We start from the raw sequence: 21,720 nt of genomic DNA, 5'->3' as shown, positions 1-21,720 counted from the left end.
GCTGACAGAATGGTGTCTGGAGAGGGCCACGACCCCACACGTTCTCTGCTGGTCCACTAGAACTCTTGAGTTTTTCTAGAATATTTTGTGTTTACTTCCGCAGATCTAAAACACACACCTGGAAGGAAAGACAGAGGCGCCTTTTATCTCGAGAGATGACACAAACGTGCCTTTAGAGCATGGGTCAGTAGATGGTGGCCAACCACCGATTTTTGTGAATAAAGTTTCATTGGAACACAGTCATGAAGGTCAGAGAAGCTCCAAGAACAGGCTAGTGCCTGCACACCTGACCAACCAAACTCAAGCAAACAGCACTGGGGGAAACACCAGGGCAAGGACTAAGGTCCACATGGCAGAGTGACAGTGGCAGCATCAGGAACCACAGCCAGATGCCTACGTGGCAAGGTAGGTGGCAGCTTAGGCCTAAGTGCAAGGCCTCCAAGAACATTTGGGGACCCTGGCCTTGGATGTCAATGCTGTGCTGTGCATGGGAGGAGGTTGTGCTGCATCTCTGGGTTCAACCCAGGAGATGCTAGGAGCCCCCCAACCCCAAGCAGTGATAGCCCATCAGGCCTCCAGGTATTGCCTAATGTCCTCAGAGGGGCAGAGCACCCCAATTTCATCCAGGAAATGATGACCAGAAGGACATTCTGCAAGGGCTGAATCGAGGGCCACTCTCAGCTGTGGGGCCACCCCAAGCTGTCCCCGCGCATGAGCTGAGCCCTGCCGAGTGCCACCCCGGCTTGCCCCGACCCCACGCTTGCCCCTGCCACCACGAGCACTGCTTACGGATCCATCGAAGGTGCTGGCACCCACTTTGTCCCCGCGAGCATTCCAGCACACCTCGAAGATGCCACCGGTGTTTGGGTAGCTGTGGACAAGACTGCCACTCTGCGGAGAAAGCACAGTGACCAGCGCTTACCATACGGGGTGCAGCCCTTCTGCCCACCCAGGTGCTGCACGGGTCTCGGGGACAGCGGGGAGCTGCTCATAAAGGGGAAAAGAAGGTGGTGGCTCCTCCAAGGAGGGACGTCTCCAAGATGTCTTGCTTGGAGCTGTGAGCCCTGAGGACAGCAGAAGCAGACACCTTTCCTGGGGAGGGAGTGGCACTGGGTGTCTGTCCCGGGCAAGGGCACAGCCAGGCAGAGCTGGACAGACAGCCCAGGACTGGGCTCTCCATGGGGGGCGGCAGCTCATTCCTGAGCGCCAGTTCCCTGGTAGCTGTTCTGAGCCCAGGTCACTGCAAACACAGCTACTCGGGCAATACTTTGCAAAGGACTCAACCCCGAGGGTTAAGAGATTACCTGAGTATTCCAGATATGGACACACCTGTCAAAGGAGCCGCTGGCCAAGTACTTCCCGTCGGGGCTAAAAGCGACACTGTAGACAGGTTCCTGGTGTTTGGTCAGCGTGTGGATACACACCCCACGCTCCACATCCCACAGCCAGACCGTGGAGTCAAACGGAGCACTGCGGAGACGGAGGGTCCACGTTATCACCTGAGCACGCGGGCGTTTAGCACACGTCCCTCCAACACGGGCCACACCTCACAGGAGCCGACCCTCTCTCCCTGCTTCTAGGTCCAGATCGGTGAGCTTCACCTCCTAAAATGCAACTCAGATGCAGTGAAAACAAACCATCGTCACAAAACAAACAAATTTTGGTGCTGTTATTACGAAAGCAAATTGATACCCACGTTCCTATGTTTCTGCATTTGTTGAAAGATATAAATGGTAAATACTTTTGTGGAATATTTGTCAAGTTATCTAAGATGCTCTTACATTGAAAAACTTCTACTGTTACCAACAAATGCAGATAGCCGGGTTTGGAAAAGCAGAGAATAGAGTGAATAAATATTTATAACATTTTTAATCCAACAGGAATTAAAACACAGTCACATCTACACATTCGACCACATTGCTGAGAGCTGCAAATTTCAGTTATTTTCAAATTTAAAATAAAATACATATGACAAACCTGCTATCTGGCTTTCTTTTTCTCTACAGGGCTGGTACCACCCTGTCCTTTTCGTGTGTGCTGACTAAAGGGTCATTTATGTTCCTAACGGGTAATATGTGACACAAAAGAACTCCCCAAGTCACCAATACATGATTATAGCAAGCGGTGCTGTATCGTAGTCATTTAAGTGGCTTTTAGGACAATTACGTGAAATAAGAGAATTATGGCCTTTGTGTTGTTCTGTTCAATCACTCGGCTGATACAGGGACTCTTTCCAGTCTTTTCTAAGAAACAAGCTTGGTTGGGCTGAGCACTTTCAACGAACTGCTCCCTCATGGCGCGGCTGGCTGGCCCCTGCTGCCCCAGAGGCAGGTGGCAGGCGTTCTCCCCTTACAGGATTTGTGTGCCCGCCTGTCACTACCCTCTCTCTGCAGCTGCAGAGACTAACCCGCTGCTACCTCCTGGTACCCAAACATTCCCCTTAACTCTCCTCTCTTGTAGGCTAAGGGGACATCCACATTTCATGGGTCCAGATCCTGGTTTTCAGACCCCTAAGTATCTCGGCATTCGGTCTCAGAATCTCTTTAGCTTCTTCTTCTAAGAGTTCTTCCTGAAATAACGAGAGTGGAACATTCTACTCTTAACGGGGTCTGGCGAGCTTCAGGGCACAATAATGATCTTGAATGAAGCCTAAAGCCACGTGGTTTGGAGGAGGCCAACTTGGTCACTTATAACCCGTCTTCCCAATTCTGGCGGTGACTCGCTGGCCACTCCACTCCCTCCCAAGCTTCTGTCTTAGGGGACTCACTATATAAAGTGTCAGGTCAAGTCTGGCTGTGGCTGGGGGAACTTTTATCCCTGCTTGAAATCCCTGCCCTTGTAAGCCCTGAGTTGAACGAATAAACCAAGCCCAAGGTCCGAGGTGAACTCTTTCCCTTTCCTTTCTCTGCTGTCAGGAAAACCTTCAGCAAAGCCAGGTGCCTGAAGCCCTCTGAACACGTGCCTTCTCTCAGCCTCACTTAAAAGTTCTATCTCAGCCCCCTTCAAAAGGGAGCTATGACATTCAATGCTGCAGCAAAACGTCCTGTTCTCTCTGCATATGAGGAAGTTCTGCTGCTGTGCTGCTGACTCAGTGACAGCGGGCCAGGCTGCGTTCAGGAGCCGAGGCTGGGCTGTGCAGGGGTTCTGTCCTTACCTCGCCAGCATGATGTTGGAGTTGGGATTGCTGGTGGCCTGCCCGGTGGGACTCCACTTGATGGTGTATATCTCTCTGCTGTGAGCTTGCAGGTCGTGCACACACGTGTCCTGCTTCATGCTCCAGATCTAGAGAACACAGTGGTAACAATATGAGCAAGCTATGTCCCTCCAGTGAGCCAAGAGACTGCTGGCTGTGAACCGTTCACAAGCCATTGGAGTGTCCCACTGGAAAAAACTGCAGGTCATTGCCCAGGAAGGGCTGGGACTCCTAGCAGGACCCTCGACTGGTACATCAGAGTTCACTGGGCGAGAGCTAATCTGACAGTCAGTAATGAGACAAATTACAGAGGAAGGAAGAGGACTCAGTACAGATAACCCCCAAAGGAAAAGGGAATGTGAGACTTGCGTTGAGTACTGGGGGCTGTTTAGGGTTAAACAGCTCATCCCTACAGATGCCAACTTTACCTTTAATGTCATGTCATCAGAGCAGGATGCTAGCAACATTCCAGAAGGATCCCATTTGAAAGCATTGACCTCATTCTGAAAGATAGGACGGGTTTGGAAAAGAAATAAAGTCCTGAGATCAGACCCAGTGGCTGTCCACCAGGAGGCAGTAGTGCTCTGTCTTCATGGTAGCCGTCCACCAGGGGATAGTAGGACTCTGTCACCATGCTGACCACCAGGGGGCAACAGTGCTCTGTAATCCAGCCGACCATCCACCGGGGCAATAGTGCTCTCTCATCCCAGCCGCTGTCCACCAGGGGGCAATAGTGCTCTATCATCCGGCCGACCATCCACCAGGGGCAATAGTGCTCTGTAATCCCAGCAGCTGTCCACAAGTGGGCAGCAGTACTTTCTCATCCTGCTTACCGTCCAGCAGGGGGCAGAAGCGCTCTGTCATCCAGCCGACCACACACCAGGGGCAATAGTGCTCTCTCATCCCAGCCGCTGTCCACCAGGGGGCAATAGTGCTCTATCATACGGCCGACCATCCACCATGGGCAATAGTGCTCTGTAACCACCCTGGCTGTCCTCATTGGAGCAGTAGCACTCTATCATCCTGCCTACCGTCCAACAGGGGGCAGTAGTCCTCTGTCATCCCAGTGGCTGTCCACAAGGGGGCAGTAGCACTCTCTTCCTGCCTACCCCCAACCTGGGGCCATAGTGCTCTGTAATCCCAGCAGCTGTCCACAAGTGGGCAGCAGTAATTTCTCATCTGTTTAACGTCCACCAGGGGGCAATAGTGCTCTGTCATCCGAGTGGCTATCCTCAAGGGCGCAGTAGCACTCTCTCTCCTTGCCTACAGTCCACCAGGGGCAATAGTGCTCTATCATCTGGTCGACCATCCACAGGGGGCAATAGTGCTCTATAATCCCAGTGGCTGTCCTCATGGTGGCAGTAGCATTCTCTCATCCTGCCTACTGTTCACCAGGGGGCAGTAGTGCTCTCTCACCCTGCCATCCACCAGGGGGCAATAGTGCTCTGTCATCCCAGTGGCTGTCCACAAGGGGGTAGTAGCACCCTGTCATCCCAGCAGCTTTACACAATTGGGCAGTAGCACCCTCTCATCCTGCCTACCATCCACCAGAGACTGCTGGTGGGGGCAGTAACGTTCTGTCATCCTGCTGGCCATCCTCCAGGGGAAGCAAGATTCGGTCATCCTGCTGACCGGCCACCTGGGGCTTTCCCCAAAAGCAAAGCACAGAGCCTGGGAGGCCATGCATTTTCCTTTTTCTCACTTTGCCTTTTTCATTTATATAAAAGCACAGCCATATACCACAAATGAGCAGCCACCCCCATCAACATTTCTTGAAGGGAAAAAATTCCATACTAGGAAGGAAGCAAATGAAGAATTGATGTACAATATAGGTAGCAAATAAAAACACCAAAACCACAGCTGTTTTTAAAATTGGACATGGAAATCACTTCCCTGTGCTTTTTTAATGCAACAGCTACTCCTATTATCTAAATCTGCTACATTTTTCTGGCGAGTGGCAGTGGACGGGGGTCAATGCAGACAAACGAAACTCCCCAGCCACGGTGGGGTTCCACGGGGAACAGGAGGCCCGTGTGCCCCAAGTGCACGAGCACACGCCAGAGCCCAGAGGGTGGCTCTGTGAGAACACACAGGACAAACAAAACCCACCCAAGGGGCTTGCGCTCCAGTGCAAACAGCCTGGAAATACAAAGGGCAGGGGAGTTCTACCAGGCAGCTCAGCATGCTGGGTGCACAAAGGAACAGGACTGTTCCTGAGGGGCACCAGGGCCCAGAGACCCCAAAGCTAAGCCCTGGGGGACAAAGGCAAATGTACCTGGTAGTCAAGGGAGTGGGGGACACACAGGGAACATGGTTCTACAAAGGAACAGCCTGTGGCAGAGGAACACAGTGCCGCACATGGAGACCAAGGAGAAGGTGCACCCACAAGGGTCTTTTCCTTAGGGTGACTGTAGGGCCCCATCTGCTCAGGACAATCCCACAATATTATGCCTGCTGTCCAGCCCAACAATTAACTAACTTCACACTCATAATTCATTTTCTAAATAATTTCACACTCCTAAGAACTCTGGTTTGGAGGATAAATTATACGGTCACACTACTTTTTAAGGAAACTGAGTTGTGAAGGGTGTAAAGCAAAGAAGTGACAGTGCCACATCAGTGTTCCACATGGCACGGATGGCCTGGGAAAAGGGAGGAAGAAAGCCTGGAGTCCAGAGAGTTGGCTCCTGTGTGAGCCAGGGGAGGATGAAAAGGTCAGATTGGAGAGTGGCATGTGTGCAGAGGTGCATGTGATTGCCCAGGTGTGTGTGAGTGTGCAGACGTGTGTAAGTGCATGGATGTGTATGAATACATGGGCATGTGTCTGAGCATGTGGCCATGTATGCTGGTGTGCATATGTAGACGTGAGTGTCCAGGAGTGTGAGTGGGCATGCATGTGCGTCCAAGGAGTGGGCTCCTGTGAGCCAGGGGAGGATGAATTGGTCAGACTGGAGAGGGTATAACGTGTGGACCTGTGTGTGACTGTGCAGACGTGTGTGTGCACGTATGTGTGTGCAAGTGTACATGAGTGTGCATGACTTTGTGTGCATGTGCACAAGTGTGTATAAGTGTGAGTGTGCATGCGTGTGCACGTGTGTGTGAGCATGTGCGGTGTGGGGGTGTTCATACACGTACATGTGTGTCCAGGCATGTATGTGTGCATGCGAGTATGCATGAGTGTGCCTGCGTGTGTGCGAGTGTGTATGCATGTATGTGTGTGCGTGCATGTGCTGGAGTGTGGAGGTGTGAGTGTGTGCATGCATGTGTGGGAGTGTGGGCGTGTGTCAATGTGCACAAGGGTAGCTGGTTCTGGCTGCAGATGCTGAGAGGAGAATCTATGGGCAGGTTTCTTGGGGCCCAGGAATTTGGAGCCAGTCACCATGAACTGTCTCCAGCTGAACCCTCCTGGGAATGGAGCGCCACCCCACCCACCCGCCACTTTTAGCCCAAGTCACAATTCCTAGGAAGCATTGAGAAGAGGCTCAGAAGTCTTAGGAAGAAGTAGCTCAGCCACATTTAGCTTGAGGCTTGTTCCAAACGATTAGCCACAAGGATACCCATTTAAAGAGCCAAGTGGTGGCACGGTGGTAAAGTCCCAGGCACGGCAGCAGGAAATCACATAGCTATGTGACCTTGTACCCTACGGCATGCACAGACTGCGGGCAGTACTATTAAAAGTTTGCAGATCAACCAGGGTTAGAGGAGAAACAAGTTTAGACCAGAAAAAGCAAGTGTCCCTTTGTAACCACAGCCAGATATTCACGGGACAATGGATGCCTGTGCTCCAAAAAAACTTTCTTTTGGAAGCAGGGACGCATTGGGCTGGGAGCTGAGACTGGTGGGTACTAGGGAAAGGCACAGGCACTGAGGACAATGGAATTGAATTCCCTTAAATTGGGGGCACGATGGGAACTCCCCAGGGGCTTTGATCAGACCCCTCTGCTTTAACAGGGGATCCCCAACATCTAATGACATTCTGGGTGCTGGTGAGAATAAACGAGAAGGCACATGAGAGAGCCCAGGTGGGAGCCATGAATTGTCCCCAAGGAATCCAGAGGACATCTGAATGGGGTCGTGGAAGATGGGAAAGATTTTGTGTCAGACCAGGGACATGGTGAGTGGGTGTAAGATGGGGGCTGTGAGAGTTTAAGGCAGGGAAGCATTTCAGGAGTGGCTGAGATGAGGTGTGAGGGGCTGGACCACACGTGTCTTCCAGGAGAACTAAGGAATGGGGGGGGGTTGGGACGCTAGAGGGATCTGCTGGGGAAAGACTGGGAAGAGCCTCGTGTGCTTAGCTAAAAAATCTGGTAAGACAGCTGCTGCTCATACTGTTCTTTTCTGGTATATGATGAGATTATTTTTTCAGCCTCTGGTTGCTTTTACGATTTTCTCTTTATCATTATTTTTAGTGTTTGCTGACCACATGCCTAGGTGTACAGATCTCTTTCTAGATGTTCTGCTTGGGGTCTGCCCAGCTTCTTGGATTGAATGTTGATGTTTTCCATCAAATTTAGTAAAATGTGGCCACTGTTGGTTCAAGTAATTTTCCTGTTCCATTCTCTTTTTTCTACCCATATAACACAGATATATGTTTAATATTGTCCCATACATCAATAAGCCGTCACTCATTTTTTCAGTCTTTTCTGTTCTTCAAGTTGTCCATTCTATGATCTCCCTTCTGGTTCACTAACCTTGCTTTTGCAATCTCCAGCCTGCTTTTACACCCATCTAATAAGATTTTCGTTTCAGACATTTTGCTTCTCAGTTCTCCAATTTCCATTTCTTTTTAGAAACATAGTATTTCCATTCTCTGCTGACACTCCCCATCTATTCACTTATTACAAGCATCTTTTCCTTTATATCCTCGTACATTTTTTTCATAGCCTTTGCCGCAAAGTCCAACATCTAGATCACCTCAGAGTCACTTTTTCTCACTGCCTTCCCATCACTGGGTTAATCCAACTGCCTAGGGTAGCTGCGACAGCGCAAGAGCAAAGGTCGGCAGAAGAACTGGTCTGCTGTCATGGCATCTTTTGATTCTAGGTAAAAAAATATAAAAAGGCTCCCACATCACATTGTCATGAACTCAAGTCTGAAACTCAGAAGTCCCACTTACTGTGTGTCCTTGGAAGGTTTTGACCGGGCGGTCACAGCCAAGTCTGCATACATGAATACACATGTCTGTGCTACAGGAGGCAAAGGTAGTGTTGTGCTGCCAGTCCACATCAAGAGCAGGGGCTGTGGAGCAGGAAAGACAGGGAGGACACTGACATTTATCAACTGTGCACAGAGCTCGGCTGACTTAGAACAATTAACAGCATGGTGGAGAAGCCATATCTAGTAACACGATAAAACATATTCCCGCGTGAACAGACTCTTACTTTCAAAGACCTTAAAGACCCTCTCCTCCCACATTTGCAGGGATGACAAGATGCCTCTGGAAAGAGGCTCCATGGCCCTTTCTGTGCCCCACAGCATGCAGCATCTCTTGCTCCCACGGCACAGGTGAGAAAGGGCAGGTGAGGTGTGCCGGCTACCTCCCCCTGCACCATCCTGCTTGAGCAGTATCACCATGGTGGGCCTGTTAGATTTGTTTTCACAGAGAGAGGAGAAAACAGAAGAGGAAAAAGATTTCATAGCCTGTGCTCAAGACACCCCAATTAAAAAACCTCCTGCAACCCATTAATGCATCCCATGGATTCGGGGATAATTAGTGTCAACAAGAATCCCATATTAGGGACGAAATTGGGTGAAAGGTCAGGACTCGTGATGAACAACCTGCCTGAGTCCAAGAGACCCTCTGCTCTGCTGAGGGTTTTGAGGTGACTGCCTTCTGGTTACTCCCCGCTAGATCTATGCATGTCCCAGCTTTCCCTACTCCTTGTTCTAGTGTGAGCCCTGCCCCTGAAGGGACCTCAGAAGTAACGACGATGGAACAATACAAAGGTTAACTAATGATGCAGTTTAGTTAGGGTCTCATTCTCTACTTTCTGTGTTCTTTGCTGAGAAGGCAGCGGGAAATCCGGCCACTATCCAATGCACCGAAATGCCCAGGGCCATTGTTAAAAGCCCAGCCCTTGTTCTGTCCTCAGAGCTGGGTGCCCCAAGACGATGGAAGAACACGTAAAGAACAGGGTGGTGAAGTCAGAGCAGCCAGACTCCATCCTTGTTCTGTCCCTCAGGCAGGTCCTGGGGTCTCAGCTGCACACAGGGATGTTCTGAAAAGCCCTCAGGGGATGCTGAGCATGGAGTGAGACAAGACATCTCAGGGCATCAGCATAGTTACCAGCCAGAGAAGGGGTACAGATGTGTTAGTCCCCACGGCTGTTGTACCTGTGACCTCCAAGCCTCATGCCTGTCCAGTTACAGGGAGCGGGTCTGCGGCTGAGGGCAGCTGCTCCCACCTCCTCTCAGGCACCCACTACCTCAAATGAGCACTTGGCACTCCGGGGACCTCGTGGCCATGCACCGCTCATGTCTGTGTAGTCTCTGCTCCCCTGAGGCAGTCCAAATGGAACACTCCCTAGAGGCATTTACGCATCAAGTGAGAGGTGACGGCAGGATCGGGGGGCTCAGGAAGGAACAGCAAGGGGGAAAGGGAGCTGCTCATGTGATGAGCCCCTTCTCCTTGGGAATCTCAGCGAGTCCCTTTTATTCAGGATCATCACAGGCTGCTTCTGAGAAAGAGAAGCTCTGGAACTGAGCCCTGTGCTCACAGAACCCTGACTGGGAAAGCTCATGGCCTGAGGACTGTGAACAGTGCCGCCCTAGAGCACACGTCACACAGAGAACAGGGTGCTGCCTACATAGCGTTTCGGGCCATTGTAACCAGGTAATGTCTTCAAGTGCCAGGAGCACAGTTCTTCGAGGCTTAGCCATCAAGGTCTGACCACCCTCTTACGATACGAGCTCTCACCATTCCTTCACTGATGGGAATAGCCCCTGCCTGTGCTGTCCGTGCAAACAGTGCAGTTTGTGCTGAGCACCTGCTTAACTCTGGGAGTCTGGAATCCGGGCATGGAGTAGGCAGTGGGTGCCTCCATGTGACCAGCCCCTAATGAAAACCCTCAGCACCAAGTCTCTAATGGGCTTCCCTGGAAGACAGCTGACTTCTGGGGGAATTAAGCAGATCCCGTGCAACTCCCCGGGGAGCTCACGTCTGTTCTCCCCGGGACTTCATCCCTCATGCCTTTTCCCTTTGCTGATGTTGCTTTGTATCCGTTCCCACAAGAAGTCTTAGCTGTGTATGCTGAGTCCTGTGTGTCCACCCAGCAGACTGCCAAACATGGAGTGGTCTCGGGGACCCCAAAACAGCAGCCCTTCTGGAGCAGCAGGACAGAGAAGCCTGCCCTGGCTCTTTGGCTGGTTCCCAGTTGTGTTTCCAGACTCGGGAGCAGGTTGGTGTTGAGGCATCTGTACCTTGCAAAGCTGAACGACAACACTTAACATGAAATGGGTCTCCTTCCCACCAGCGAGGTTCCCCAGGCAGCTCCCTCTGTGCGTTCACAATTACTTTAAGGGACATTTCACAGAACTCTGAATCATTACTTTTAAATTACAAAATCAAAACAAACCTCACCTGAATGGAAAGGAAACTGTTGTTTGGCTTCTCCTGTGTGGGCATCCCAAATGATTGTTGTCTGTGCTCCGCAAACAAAGGAAAAAGCTAGTAATTATTCTTCTTGCAAAGTTTTCTCAGAAAAATGCATCATACAAGAAAAGACAGTGGGCCCTTATTCCTTCTAAACCAGCACAGTCCAATAGACCTATTCCTTTAACTTTTCAGGGAAGCTGTCGGAAGTTCAGGATGAGGAGAGGTCATATTATTAGGAGAAGGGGAAGTAGAGGGGAGTGTTCTTTTCTCTGTAGTTTGGGGGTTTTTAGTGGCTGGCTGGTAAGGGGATGTGAACCTTGACCTTGGTGTGACACCGTGCTCTCCCCAAATAAGCTAACTGCCTAGCAGTGTCCCATAGAGGCATCATGTGAGTCACTACACTAGTTTTTAATTTTACAGTCACCATATTAAAAAGAAAAAAGAAACTAGTACAATTCATTAACAGTGTATATTATTTCACTCCAATATTTCCAAATTACTATTGTTTCAACACGTAATCAGTATAGAAAAATATTAATGAGGTATCTGACATTCTTTCTTGCCCCGCATCCTAGAGCTTGGAATCACAGCGTGTTTTACACAAAGCAGTTTGGACGGCCACATGTGATGAACTATAGCCACATGAGCTGGTGGCTACTGCAGCGGACACATCAGCCTTAACTGATACCTGAGAAAACTACCCAAATCAGTGGTGATTCCCCCTCATCCCAAAACGCTAAAAAACCTGTATCAAAACATATCTAAATGTCTTTTCAGCAGTTTTCCAAATGAAGAGCTGCACAAACAGACATTTCTGGAAATTCCCCTGACCAACCCTCCATGAACCAGGACCACGAAATGTCGCAAAGCCATCGGATTACGCCCAGGTCAGGTGCTGATTTATGGGTCTACAGTAAGGAAAAAGGTAATCAGCACCTCGGAACACAAAGTAAATCGTGAATTATGATGAACTTACTGAAGCTAGGAACATACTTAAAGCAGCAGTCAGGGGCAGCTGCATAAATACCATTGGAATTAAGTCTTCATTAACCGGAAGTTTCAACGTCATTGGAAACTTTACACCTGTCTGTCAGTGGGACTTCATAAAGATTTCATTTTAAGAACAGGATATGTTTTGGTCTGATTGTAGAAAGGTTCAGAGGAATCACTCAGAGCAGCAAGTGTCTTTTAAACATGGTATTCCTACATTTGGGGTCAGCTCAGGACCACATGTCACTGTCTGCAACTGTTTTCTTAATTTGTCAAGCACAAACAAATGTGGATTATATATTGTGAGTACAATCGGTCCTTTAACAACGTGCGGCTTAGGGTACCGATCCGGACACAGTTGAAAATCCACGTGTAACTCTTGCCTTCCCCAAAACTTAACTACTAATAGCCGACTATTGATCTGGCGCCTTACCAATAACATTAACATTCAATTAAAACATGTTTTCTATGTTATATATATATATATATTATATACTGTTTTCTTACCAGAAAATAAGCTAGAGAAAAGAATAAGTTATTAAGAAAATCATAAGGAAGAGAAAAATACATTTATAGCATTGTGCAGTATTTACCAGACCAAAAATGTTCCATGTATAAGTGGACCTGTGCTGTTCAAGGGTCAAACTGTAAGTAAACTCACAAATGTCTGATACAATTTCACATACTGCAATCAGTCACTGGAACATTTAGTTGACGTGTATGTTAAATATACATTGAACCGAAGAAAACATTTCACAAAAGCTTTGAGAATGTGAAATATATTTTTGTCACTTTGGGTTAAGCATACACTGAAGGTCACACCAGCATCCTCATAAATTACATTTTCTCCATGGGTATTATGTTCAAGGACACTGTTATTATTCCTGCCATGGTTGACTAAGGAGTAAAGAGGGACATATATGAACCAAAAGACTAACATGATTCCAAATACGCATTTTTACTGATCATGTAGTCCGTCACCTGGTAGAGTCAAAATAAATAATCGGTGAGAAACACACAAATGAATGTAAAATAAAAGATCCACCAGGTGGGAAGGAGGCCAGGAAACGATTTAGAATGCTCGGCAAGTCGGAGGGCAGAGTTACTGGTAAGCCGGGGCCTCATCCTCCGCCACGCTGCACCAGCTGTGTGTCACCAGACAAGTTAATAAACCTCTCTGGGGCTCCAGTTCTTCCTCTGTAAAATGGGATTGATCATACTAATGCCTGCCTCGATCTTGAGAGTATCGGATGGGTTAACACACATAGTAGTAAAGTGCTTGCTGTAAATATTAGCCATCATTTTCATGAATTATTTTCATAATTCAAGTGGCAGTTACCGATGGCCTGCTGAAGGCATGACAGAGTGCTGTGTATGCGTATTACTTGAACTAGAACATCTTGGGAAAAATTTGATGGTAGTTACATGACACATTTAGTTTGTCAACCACAGCAGCTTATCTTTTCTTATATTATAATAAATTAGGCTCCAAAGACTGAATGAAGAGTTTCTTGGCTTAAATATAGAGAAAAGGAACAAATGATTCATTGACCTACACAGTTATATCCACATACAGGCGCTGGCACTATTTTTATGTCACGGGCCACCTGGTAAATACGTTAAGCTTTGAGGGCCAATGGTCTTCTGTTGCAACTGCTCAACTTGGCCACTAAGGCATGAAAGCAGCCACCGACAATTCTCAGCAAATGGGAGTGGCTGTGTATCAATAAAATTTAATTAAAAGAACAGGTGATGGGCCAGTTATCACCTGTGTGGGCTGTACCCTGCCAAGTGCACCCATGACTTCTCCAAGAGTGTGATGATGTTTAGAGTTCGTTTATTATTTTATATTAAATTTTACAATTTGAATGAACAGAAAGCAGTAACAGAGTAAAGTTTTCAAACTATCATGAAACCAGTGTAGTTTCTGTGGGGGAATGGTTCTATGTCTCCTTCCTCTTTGTTCTGGGATCTTCCACCCCATGATGGCTTCGAGAGGCACCTGGCTCTAATGCCATCACGTCTCTCTGGCAGCCCTGTCCAAGTGCAGAGTAAGGGAGTCCCACTTTGGCACCGTGGCCTGTCAGGGGACAGTGCCCTGTCCCTGGGTCCGTTTTACTCCTGCTCAGGAAATGTGTAGTCTACAGTGGGAAGCAGGAGCTTATCAAATTAGGAGAGCAGAAGTCTGCTAAGAGAACTGTCTGTGTCACTAACATCACTCTAGGGGTGAAAGTTTACACAGAGCACACCCACACCACCTGCTCTGTCCAGCCATTGATAAACACAGTCTGGAGATTTTCTTCTCTTTATCATTGAACTATGAACCTCAAAAGAATGGACACTTTCCACAGAGGTATGTAGAACAGTGGAATTTACTGACAGAGATTACGTGCTATAAATTAACAGTAAGATCAAAATTACAAAAACAAAACCTATACAGGTCCTTTTGATTTCTTAACCAGAAGGAGAAAGCCTAAGAATTCAAAGAAAACACCATGTTATCTGGAGACTGAAAACAAACATGTATAGATCGAAAGTATGTGTTTTAAGTTAATACTCACTTTGTCTACACCAGCACTCAAAATATAATTCCCCTTTTTGTTCCATTTCAAGGCAAAGATGGGGTCTCTATGTTGGCCTAAGGTGCTGGCCAGGTTACCTGTTATGTAAAAAAAATACAGACAAACATGTTGACTTCAAAGTCATGGTCTGTTCACTTCACGGTTACATACAGAAGCAGGTCCTGTCCAACCCCAGCACGACAGACGCAGGACTTACCGTCTTCCGTCCATATCCTTGCAAAACCATCATATGAACCTGTGGCCAGAAGTGTCCCATCGCTCTGCGGGCCAGAAAGAGACACAAACCCAGAGAAGCAGCTTAGTAGTGGTCGCACCAGAAATGCACACAGAAATCGCCAGGATCCCAAGTCTAGAATATTCCTAAGCTGATAACTGCTGCCACGTTAAGAGACTAACGGGTCATCTTTGACTACTTCAGCACACACTGCTGTTAAATTAAATGCAAGGCATGTGGACCAGTAAGCGAGAAAGCCACACTGAAACCACTCACCTTGTGTGCTGTCTAATTAAGGATAGAATTTAAAATACCTACAGAAAGTCATCCTAGGACTTTGCAGAAAACAAAAAGAAGTTGAACGGCGTGTGTCCCATGTATAAATGCACATAGCAGCTGGTCCTGAGCTCTCAAGGGGGAAAGTTTGCATTCCTGGCTGCTTGTCACAGCTCCCCAGCTGAGCCATCCTGGGGTCCCACCTTCACGCTGTGAGGTCCACCTCACAGCGCCATCAGGCTCGACTCGCTCATGCGTGCTGACCATGGGAAGGCACGGCCACCCAACACCCAGCTCGTTCTGTGCCCGCCATGGCCTCAGCAGGAGCTCTTGGAGATGAAGGGCACCTGTGAGCCCGCAGCTCAGGGCAGGGCCACCGCACCCTGACATTTCAAGGGGCCTGGGTGTGGAAGATGCTTACGTTCCAGTCCAGTGAGGTGACACCTTTGTTACTGGGGACATCGTGTCCCCCCTCCCGTATACAGTGCCTCAACACAAGCTGGGTGGAGTCCCCGTTGCTGTGTTCATTAAGGTTCCATATCCTGGCCATCGAGTCTCCAGACCTGCAGAATAAAAACACACGCACCTCAGCTCTTGGTGGGAACAGCTCTTTCCACCCCTCCCATGCACCCCCCCTTCTCCCCATCTCTGCATTTAGCAGTTTTAAATGTCTTTGCTCCCTATCCCATGCAGAACACGGTGAGAAATATCGACTTTACAATCCGAGAACACAGCGAGGAATGTCGACTTCACAATCCGAGACACACAGAGCTGTGGAGTGCACAGGACACGCTCTGTATCTGCTCATGTCAGGAAGACATGACACAGGAGATCAGACAAGAGCACGTGTCCCTTGAGGCAGAATGCCAGAGACGAGCAGGGGTTCCCCTGACCCTGGAGCGTCCCCCACCTGACATCCTCACCCAGAATCCAGCAGATCGCTGACAGGGTTCCAGGCACAAATGAACACCTCGGACTCATGGCCCCGAAGGACTGTGGCTTTGTTGGGTGGAATCTCAACGTCCCCGTCAATTTCCATGGGTTTCAAGTGGTTATCTGTTGTAGGAAACACAAAAAGGCACGTGGCTTATCAATACAAAAGAAACTCATTCTCAGTGCCAATGAACTAGGAAGTGGGATAGGAGAAAATGCCCCCACAAAGGTACTGAATAGTGACAGAGAGTTGGGCATAGAAGAGTGAATAAAGAAGGTAGGAACCCTGTCCTCAGGAGGCCTACAGTCTATACGGAAAGGCAGCATTAAAAAAATACAAATATCTAGGTAATTTATAAGAGTACACCCTGTGGCAAAGGTGAAGCAGCCATGAGAGAGACACCCGGCGACCTTTACATGGTGGAGCAGATATGAACGGTTCTCTTGATGAAGTGTCTTTTTTGCCAAGACCAGAAGGATGCCAGTGGCCGTGGTGAAGGGAGGTGTGCGTTGAAGGCCAAGGACACTGAGCAAGAGTAAGATTCTCTCAAGACTCAATGGTCTCTCAACTTGTAGGTGTGTGACTTTCTTTTTACGATGTCAAATACAGCTGGTGATCATTTGCCTGTATAGCTCCTGTCTTTTTCCCACATGGCTACCCAATTATTCCTACATCATACACCGAATAAGTCAACTGTTCCAGGTGCTGAAATGATCACTTTATTAAATATTAAACCATTATAAATTATTTTAAAAAGACCATGTATTTGTTATTTGTGTGGAATCCAATTAGCCCGAGACTTAGCAGCTTAAAACCACAAACACTTAGAATCTCACATTGTGTGATGATCAGAAATCCGGGAGGGGCTTAGGTGGGTGTTTCTGGCTCAGGGTCTTACAGAAAGTCACATTCAAGATGTTGGCTAGAACTGCAGTCACCTGGAGGCTTGATAGGTCTGAGGGATCTGCTTCCAGGATTGTTCACTCGTGTGTAGGGTGACCTACTCATCCAGTTGCCTGGGACTTCACTGGTTTTGGCACTGAAAGTCTCCTGTTCTGTGTAACCCTTCTGTCTCAGAATGGGTGGTGACTGTACTCGTACGCATGTTGACTTCAACGCTCAGCTCCTCACTGGCTGTTGGCAGGAGGCCTCAGTTCTCCTCCACGTGGGCCTCTCCGTAGAGCTGCCCACGAAGGAAAACAGGATATATGTGATTCTTCACCTTTCAGAAATGTAGCAAAGGTCAAAACCAACAGTAAATGTTCATTCTTTTTTTTTTTTTTTTTTTTTTTTTTTTTTTTCCCGTCACCGGCACTCAGCCAGTGAGTGCACCGGTCAGTCCTATATAGGATCCGAACCCGCGGCAGGAGCGTCACCGCGCTCCCAGCGCAGCACTCTACCAAGTGCGCCACGGGCTCGGCCCTAAATGTTCATTCTAATAGGACATAAATTTGGTGTTACATGTCCAGAACGCAGTTTAGCATTACATATAGAAAGCCTGAGGAATGTATGTGCCTGATGAATTAGTAATTTCAAGACTTCAAATGTTTCCTGTGGATCTAACCATCTGCTAAAAAGAAGAAGGTTTTAACAAGCCTATACATCACAATATTCTCAGTAATAGCAAAGAGTTAATAAACCAGTCCACAGTAGTGGAACTGTTTAAATTATGATTCATCCTTTCACTAGGATAGATTGGAGGCATTAAAAATTACTTATGGGAAAGTTATTTATTTGCAGGAAAAGGGATTCATACAATATGATGATCCAAGCAGGTCACAGATGTAGATGTATTCCATTACTTCTATAAGGGGATTATATTTTGTGTTTCTATACAGATGTGTTTACATGCCTAGAAGATATACATGAACCTGTTTAATGGGCATCTCGGGGTGGGTGGGATTCGGGATGTGTTTCACTTCACTTTGCTCATCTTCATTTCTTATTTCTCTGCGGTGTATTGCTTTTATAATAGTTGTTTAATTACAAGAATCCAGGCCATATCATGTCCTAATCACTGTGGAAGACAAACAAACAAAAAAATTTGCCATTTTGCAAACAGGAGAAACAGCAAAAACATAAGGAAAAAGGTACATGTCAGAAGACAAAGTTAATTTAATGATAGTATGTGTAAATAGATTAAATGACCACAAGGATTGACTTGAAAAAACAATTATGTAATTTTACCTAGCTTCTCATTTGCCTTAAACATTAGAGCAGGGATCCATGCCCCTTCCTCTTTTTCTGCTTTCCTCAGCTTGTGGTTTCCAACGCGTGGCCCAACACAGTTGCTCCAACTCCTGCCATCACATCCATATCCCCACTCAGTCACTTCTAGCCTCTGAGTAGTCTTTTAATGAAGTGGCCACATACCCAGTGAGAAGACTCTTAAACTAAGAAGAGGAGAACTGAATTTGTGAACAATCACATTCTCCGTCACACTCCTATTTAATTATTATGCAGCTACACGTGACGGTTGAAGCTTAACTCACGAGATGAAATCTGTAAGGTAGAAAAAGTGGCGAAGACAAGGTTGATCGGTGGATTCATGATAGCGGAGGCTGTAGGATATGTGGGGTAGTGAGAGCTAGAGAGGACAGGGGATTTCCCAGGAGATACCAGGAATTGATGATCTGTGGCCCTTTCGATGATATCGGAAAGTCCAGTAGGAGTTAGGATTTGTTTTCTAGTATTTTTGGTCAAAGAACGTCTCTGTGAAAGTCTCACCAGGTTAACACTGGGCATAATTGGGAATTACAGAATTGCAATGGGAAGAGCAATGTGACAGCGACTCTTTGGGGAATTTTTTTCATCCAAGAGTGAGTCTAGCGAGGTGTGAGTGGAGTACAGAAGGGGTCAGAGACACATCTGAATGACACTATCACGACTTTTCTCCTGCAGCGTGAGGATTTGGGAGGACAAAGAAGGAAAAAACGCAGCCTCAGGGGGGTGAAGTTAGTCCTTGGCCAGGGGGTACGTATTTATTTTTGGGTACTTGTGCCCTGCTCTTGATCCCTCCCAGTCAGGGCCACGTGTCTGGGGTTTCTGGTGTGTAGACGGATGGCTTGGCTTCAGGCAGCAGGATCCCCAGTCTTTACAGAGACAAGAAGGCAGAGCAGCCGGCCCGAATGGAGGTGTTTAAAGGAGAACATGCCCAGAGGGAGATTTAGAGGCAGAAGGATAGCTTTGTGGAGGGAGAAATTTGCTAGTGACAGCCTGAGGCTCAGTAAAAGGGTTGGGGAGCTTGATTTGCTCCTGGTGTGAGAATTCAATGTCACGATCCCTGGAATGACCCGCGAGGTGCAGAGACGCTGGATCGTAGTCTGGCTGCCCGGGAGAGGCTCCCGGAGCGTTTCCACGCCAGCGCCCCTGGCCCGGGACACGGGAGTCTCTGGGCAGGCGCTGGGCGTCAGGAGTCTTTACAGGTCCTTGGTGATCCCAGGCTGTTACCAGGTAGGAGCACCAATGTCCCCTGTGACCTGGTGGCCCCTGACCGCCGTGCTCCCAGCCGCCTGTCCTCCTCCTGCTGCCTAGGGGAACGCGCCTTTCCCCACTTCCCCTCCATTGCACTCCAAGATCCCCTGCCACCTCTCCCCACTCGGTTTCTCTTGTCCCCGGCATCACTGAGTCCGTCATTTCAGCTCCACACACTGCAGTGTACGGTGTCCTGCAGCTTTTATTCTAGCCTGTATCGGAAGCCACGAAGTCGTAGGCCGGCGAGCCTCTGTCCCAGGCTGTGCTGTTACACGGTTTTCCATTCGTGAAGGCTGAGGAGGCTCCCTTCTGAACACTGGGACCCGGCTGCATTTTCAGTCTGGACCCTTCCCACGCATGTGCTAAGATGCTCACAAACTCGCTTCCCACAGAGGACCAAGGTGGCTAGCCAGGTGCCCGTGTCACCACCACTATGTCGGGAAGTTCCCTGTGGTAGTTGGAGGGTGGGAGGGGGTTGCAGCAGAGGCCTGTGTCCCCCCAAACCTAGATGTTTTCATTGCTTCTTTTTCCTGTGTCTTATCTTCTCTGAGATCGGCTGATATTTCAGTTCATGCTACATATTCTATTTAAAAATTCTTTGTATAAAGAACTGGACATTGTCTCCACAGGAAAGCATTTTTGATTGCTTATTCCAGACACCTGGGGTTGTTGAATCCCCTTGTGATGTGAGCCTGAACTACAGTCCGTGTGGTTAACTGTTGGTTAATTCTGGATCACGTTTACTCCGGAGATACCTCTGTTTGTGGTCCCAGCCCAAGACAGGAGGTGCTTTTCCACTTCCTCTCCTGTGGTGTGTTCCAGATTCTGACTTTGGTCCCTCAGTGCCCCGAAGCCAGCAAAACTGCAGCCCAGGCCCTTTAGGCCTTTTCTAGATCAGTAAACGCCCAGGAGGAGCAAAGGCAGTCCTCTCAGCATTTCACACCTCTCTGGGATTCTGATTCTTCCCAGCTCTTAGCTCAGCAATTGCCCATTGTTTTGTAAACTTTTTGATGTTGTTTAGTGCGATAACATTTCATTTATTTATTTATTTTTAAATCTTATTTTATTTTGGCAATGTACAATGTGGTTGATTATTGTGGCCCATTACCAAAACTTCCCTCCCTTCTGCCCGTCTCCCCTCCCTCCCAAACACTTCATATTTCTTTGCTTCTCATCTCAAATTCAAGGTGTTGTAATTTTTGTGTCATCTTCTCTCCCCCACCAGTTTATTTATGTATTTATTTCTTTATTTTTAGCTCCCACAGATAAGTGAGAACCTGTGATATTTCTCTTTCTGTACCTGACTCGTTTCACTTAATATAGTTCTGCCTAGCGCCATCCATGTTGTTGCAAATAGCGGTATTTCATTCTTTTTTATAGCAGAGTAGTATTCCATTGTGTAGATCTACCACATTTTCCATATCCACTCATCTGATGATGGACATTTGGGCTGGTTTCAGCTCTTAGGTACTGTAAGTAGGGCTGCAAAGAATGTTGGGGAACAGGCATACATTCGACTTGATGATTTCCATTCCTCTGGGTATATTCCCAGCAGTGAGATAGCTGGGTCATATGGTCTAGGTATCTGCGTGGATCTATCTGCAATTGTTTGAGGAATCTCCATACCATTGTCCGTAGGGTCTGCACCATTTTTCAGTCCCACCAACGATGTATGAGAGTTCCTTTTTCTCCACAACCTCACCTGCATTTATCATTCATAGTCTTTTGGATATTAGCCATCCTAACTGGGGTGAGATGGTATCTCAGTGTGGTTTACATTTTAAAAACACTTCATGGAGCTTTTCTAGTGGTCTTTAAGGGAAATGGCTGCTGTTATTACACAGTGCCCATTACCGGCGGCAGAAATCCTGGCTGCCATGTCTTCATTCTGTGTTGACAGAAATACCTGCTCTGTCCATCACCTCTGTGGTCCAGCTTGTACCCGAGAACACGTCAATAGCACTTCCAGCACCTGCCCCATTCATCCCATTGCTGGGAGATCTCCAGCACCTGTCGGTCACTATAATTCTTCCCTACACAGGTTAAGGCAGCTTAGGGACACCAGGAAATGGAAAGCCAGCCCTAGGAGTGACAGTATGGAAAGCGTTTCCTTCTGTATTCCATCTCCCTCCACGGAGAAAAACAAGTCAAGTAAATGAATGGAGTGGATTGACCGGAAATGAAACTGAAGGGGATTGCTGAGTATCTGTTGGGTCTTCAATCACATTTTATGAACAAACCTTCTACACCGATTTAGTATTAGGTACTACAAGGAAATCCGGAAGGGAGAGTGCATCAGTCTGGGTGTGATACGAGACAAGAACCAAGGTCAACAGGGAAAGTTTAATGTACAGAAGAGATTGAGCTAGGGGACAATTTCCTTTGTATCTCATGAATATTCTTGATAGAGAAATAAATAAATAACTAATGATAAAAACAAAAAGAAGAGTTTGAGCTGAGATA

The 21,720-nt window shown here is 47.8% G+C and overlaps 1 protein-coding gene across 1 annotated transcript; it reads right to left on the bottom strand.

Annotated features, from left to right (window-relative positions):
- Nucleotides 1-91: 91 nt before the first annotated feature.
- On the bottom strand, nt 92-15,888 carry LOC134366609 (F-box-like/WD repeat-containing protein TBL1X). Its single transcript, XM_063082966.1, has 11 exons — nt 15,773-15,888; nt 15,271-15,412; nt 14,556-14,619; nt 14,339-14,436; nt 10,773-10,833; nt 8,310-8,431; nt 3,622-3,696; nt 3,155-3,282; nt 1,305-1,470; nt 790-891; nt 92-118 (listed from the first exon to the last, which is right to left on the bottom strand). The coding sequence occupies exons 1-11, from the start codon at nt 15,886-15,888 to the stop codon at nt 92-94; spliced, it is 1,101 nt and encodes a 366-aa protein (XP_062939036.1).
- Nucleotides 15,889-21,720: the final 5,832 nt, after the last annotated feature.

This window comes from Cynocephalus volans, chromosome X, assembly GCF_027409185.1.
Source record: "Cynocephalus volans isolate mCynVol1 chromosome X, mCynVol1.pri, whole genome shotgun sequence".
In the NCBI taxonomy this organism is placed as follows: Eukaryota; Metazoa; Chordata; class Mammalia; order Dermoptera; family Cynocephalidae; genus Cynocephalus; species Cynocephalus volans.
The sequence above is the reverse complement of the archived record's forward strand: the minus strand, read 5'-3'. Positions and strand labels throughout refer to the sequence as shown.

What these genes read in the sequence shown, in the direction of transcription:
- LOC134366609 (XM_063082966.1), bottom strand. Translation starts at nt 15,888, where the DNA reads ATGGAAATTGACGGGGACGTTGAGATTCCACCCAACAAAGCCACAGTC. An exon ending in TCCAACATCATGCTGGCGAG is followed by an intron (nt 1,471 to 3,154) that starts GTAAGGACAGAA and finishes CCGTCTCCGCAG; the next exon opens with TGCTCCGTTTGACTCCACGG. An exon ending in TCCATATCTGGAATACTCAG is followed by an intron (nt 892 to 1,304) that starts GTAATCTCTTAA and finishes CTTTCTCCGCAG; the next exon opens with AGTGGCAGTCTTGTCCACAG.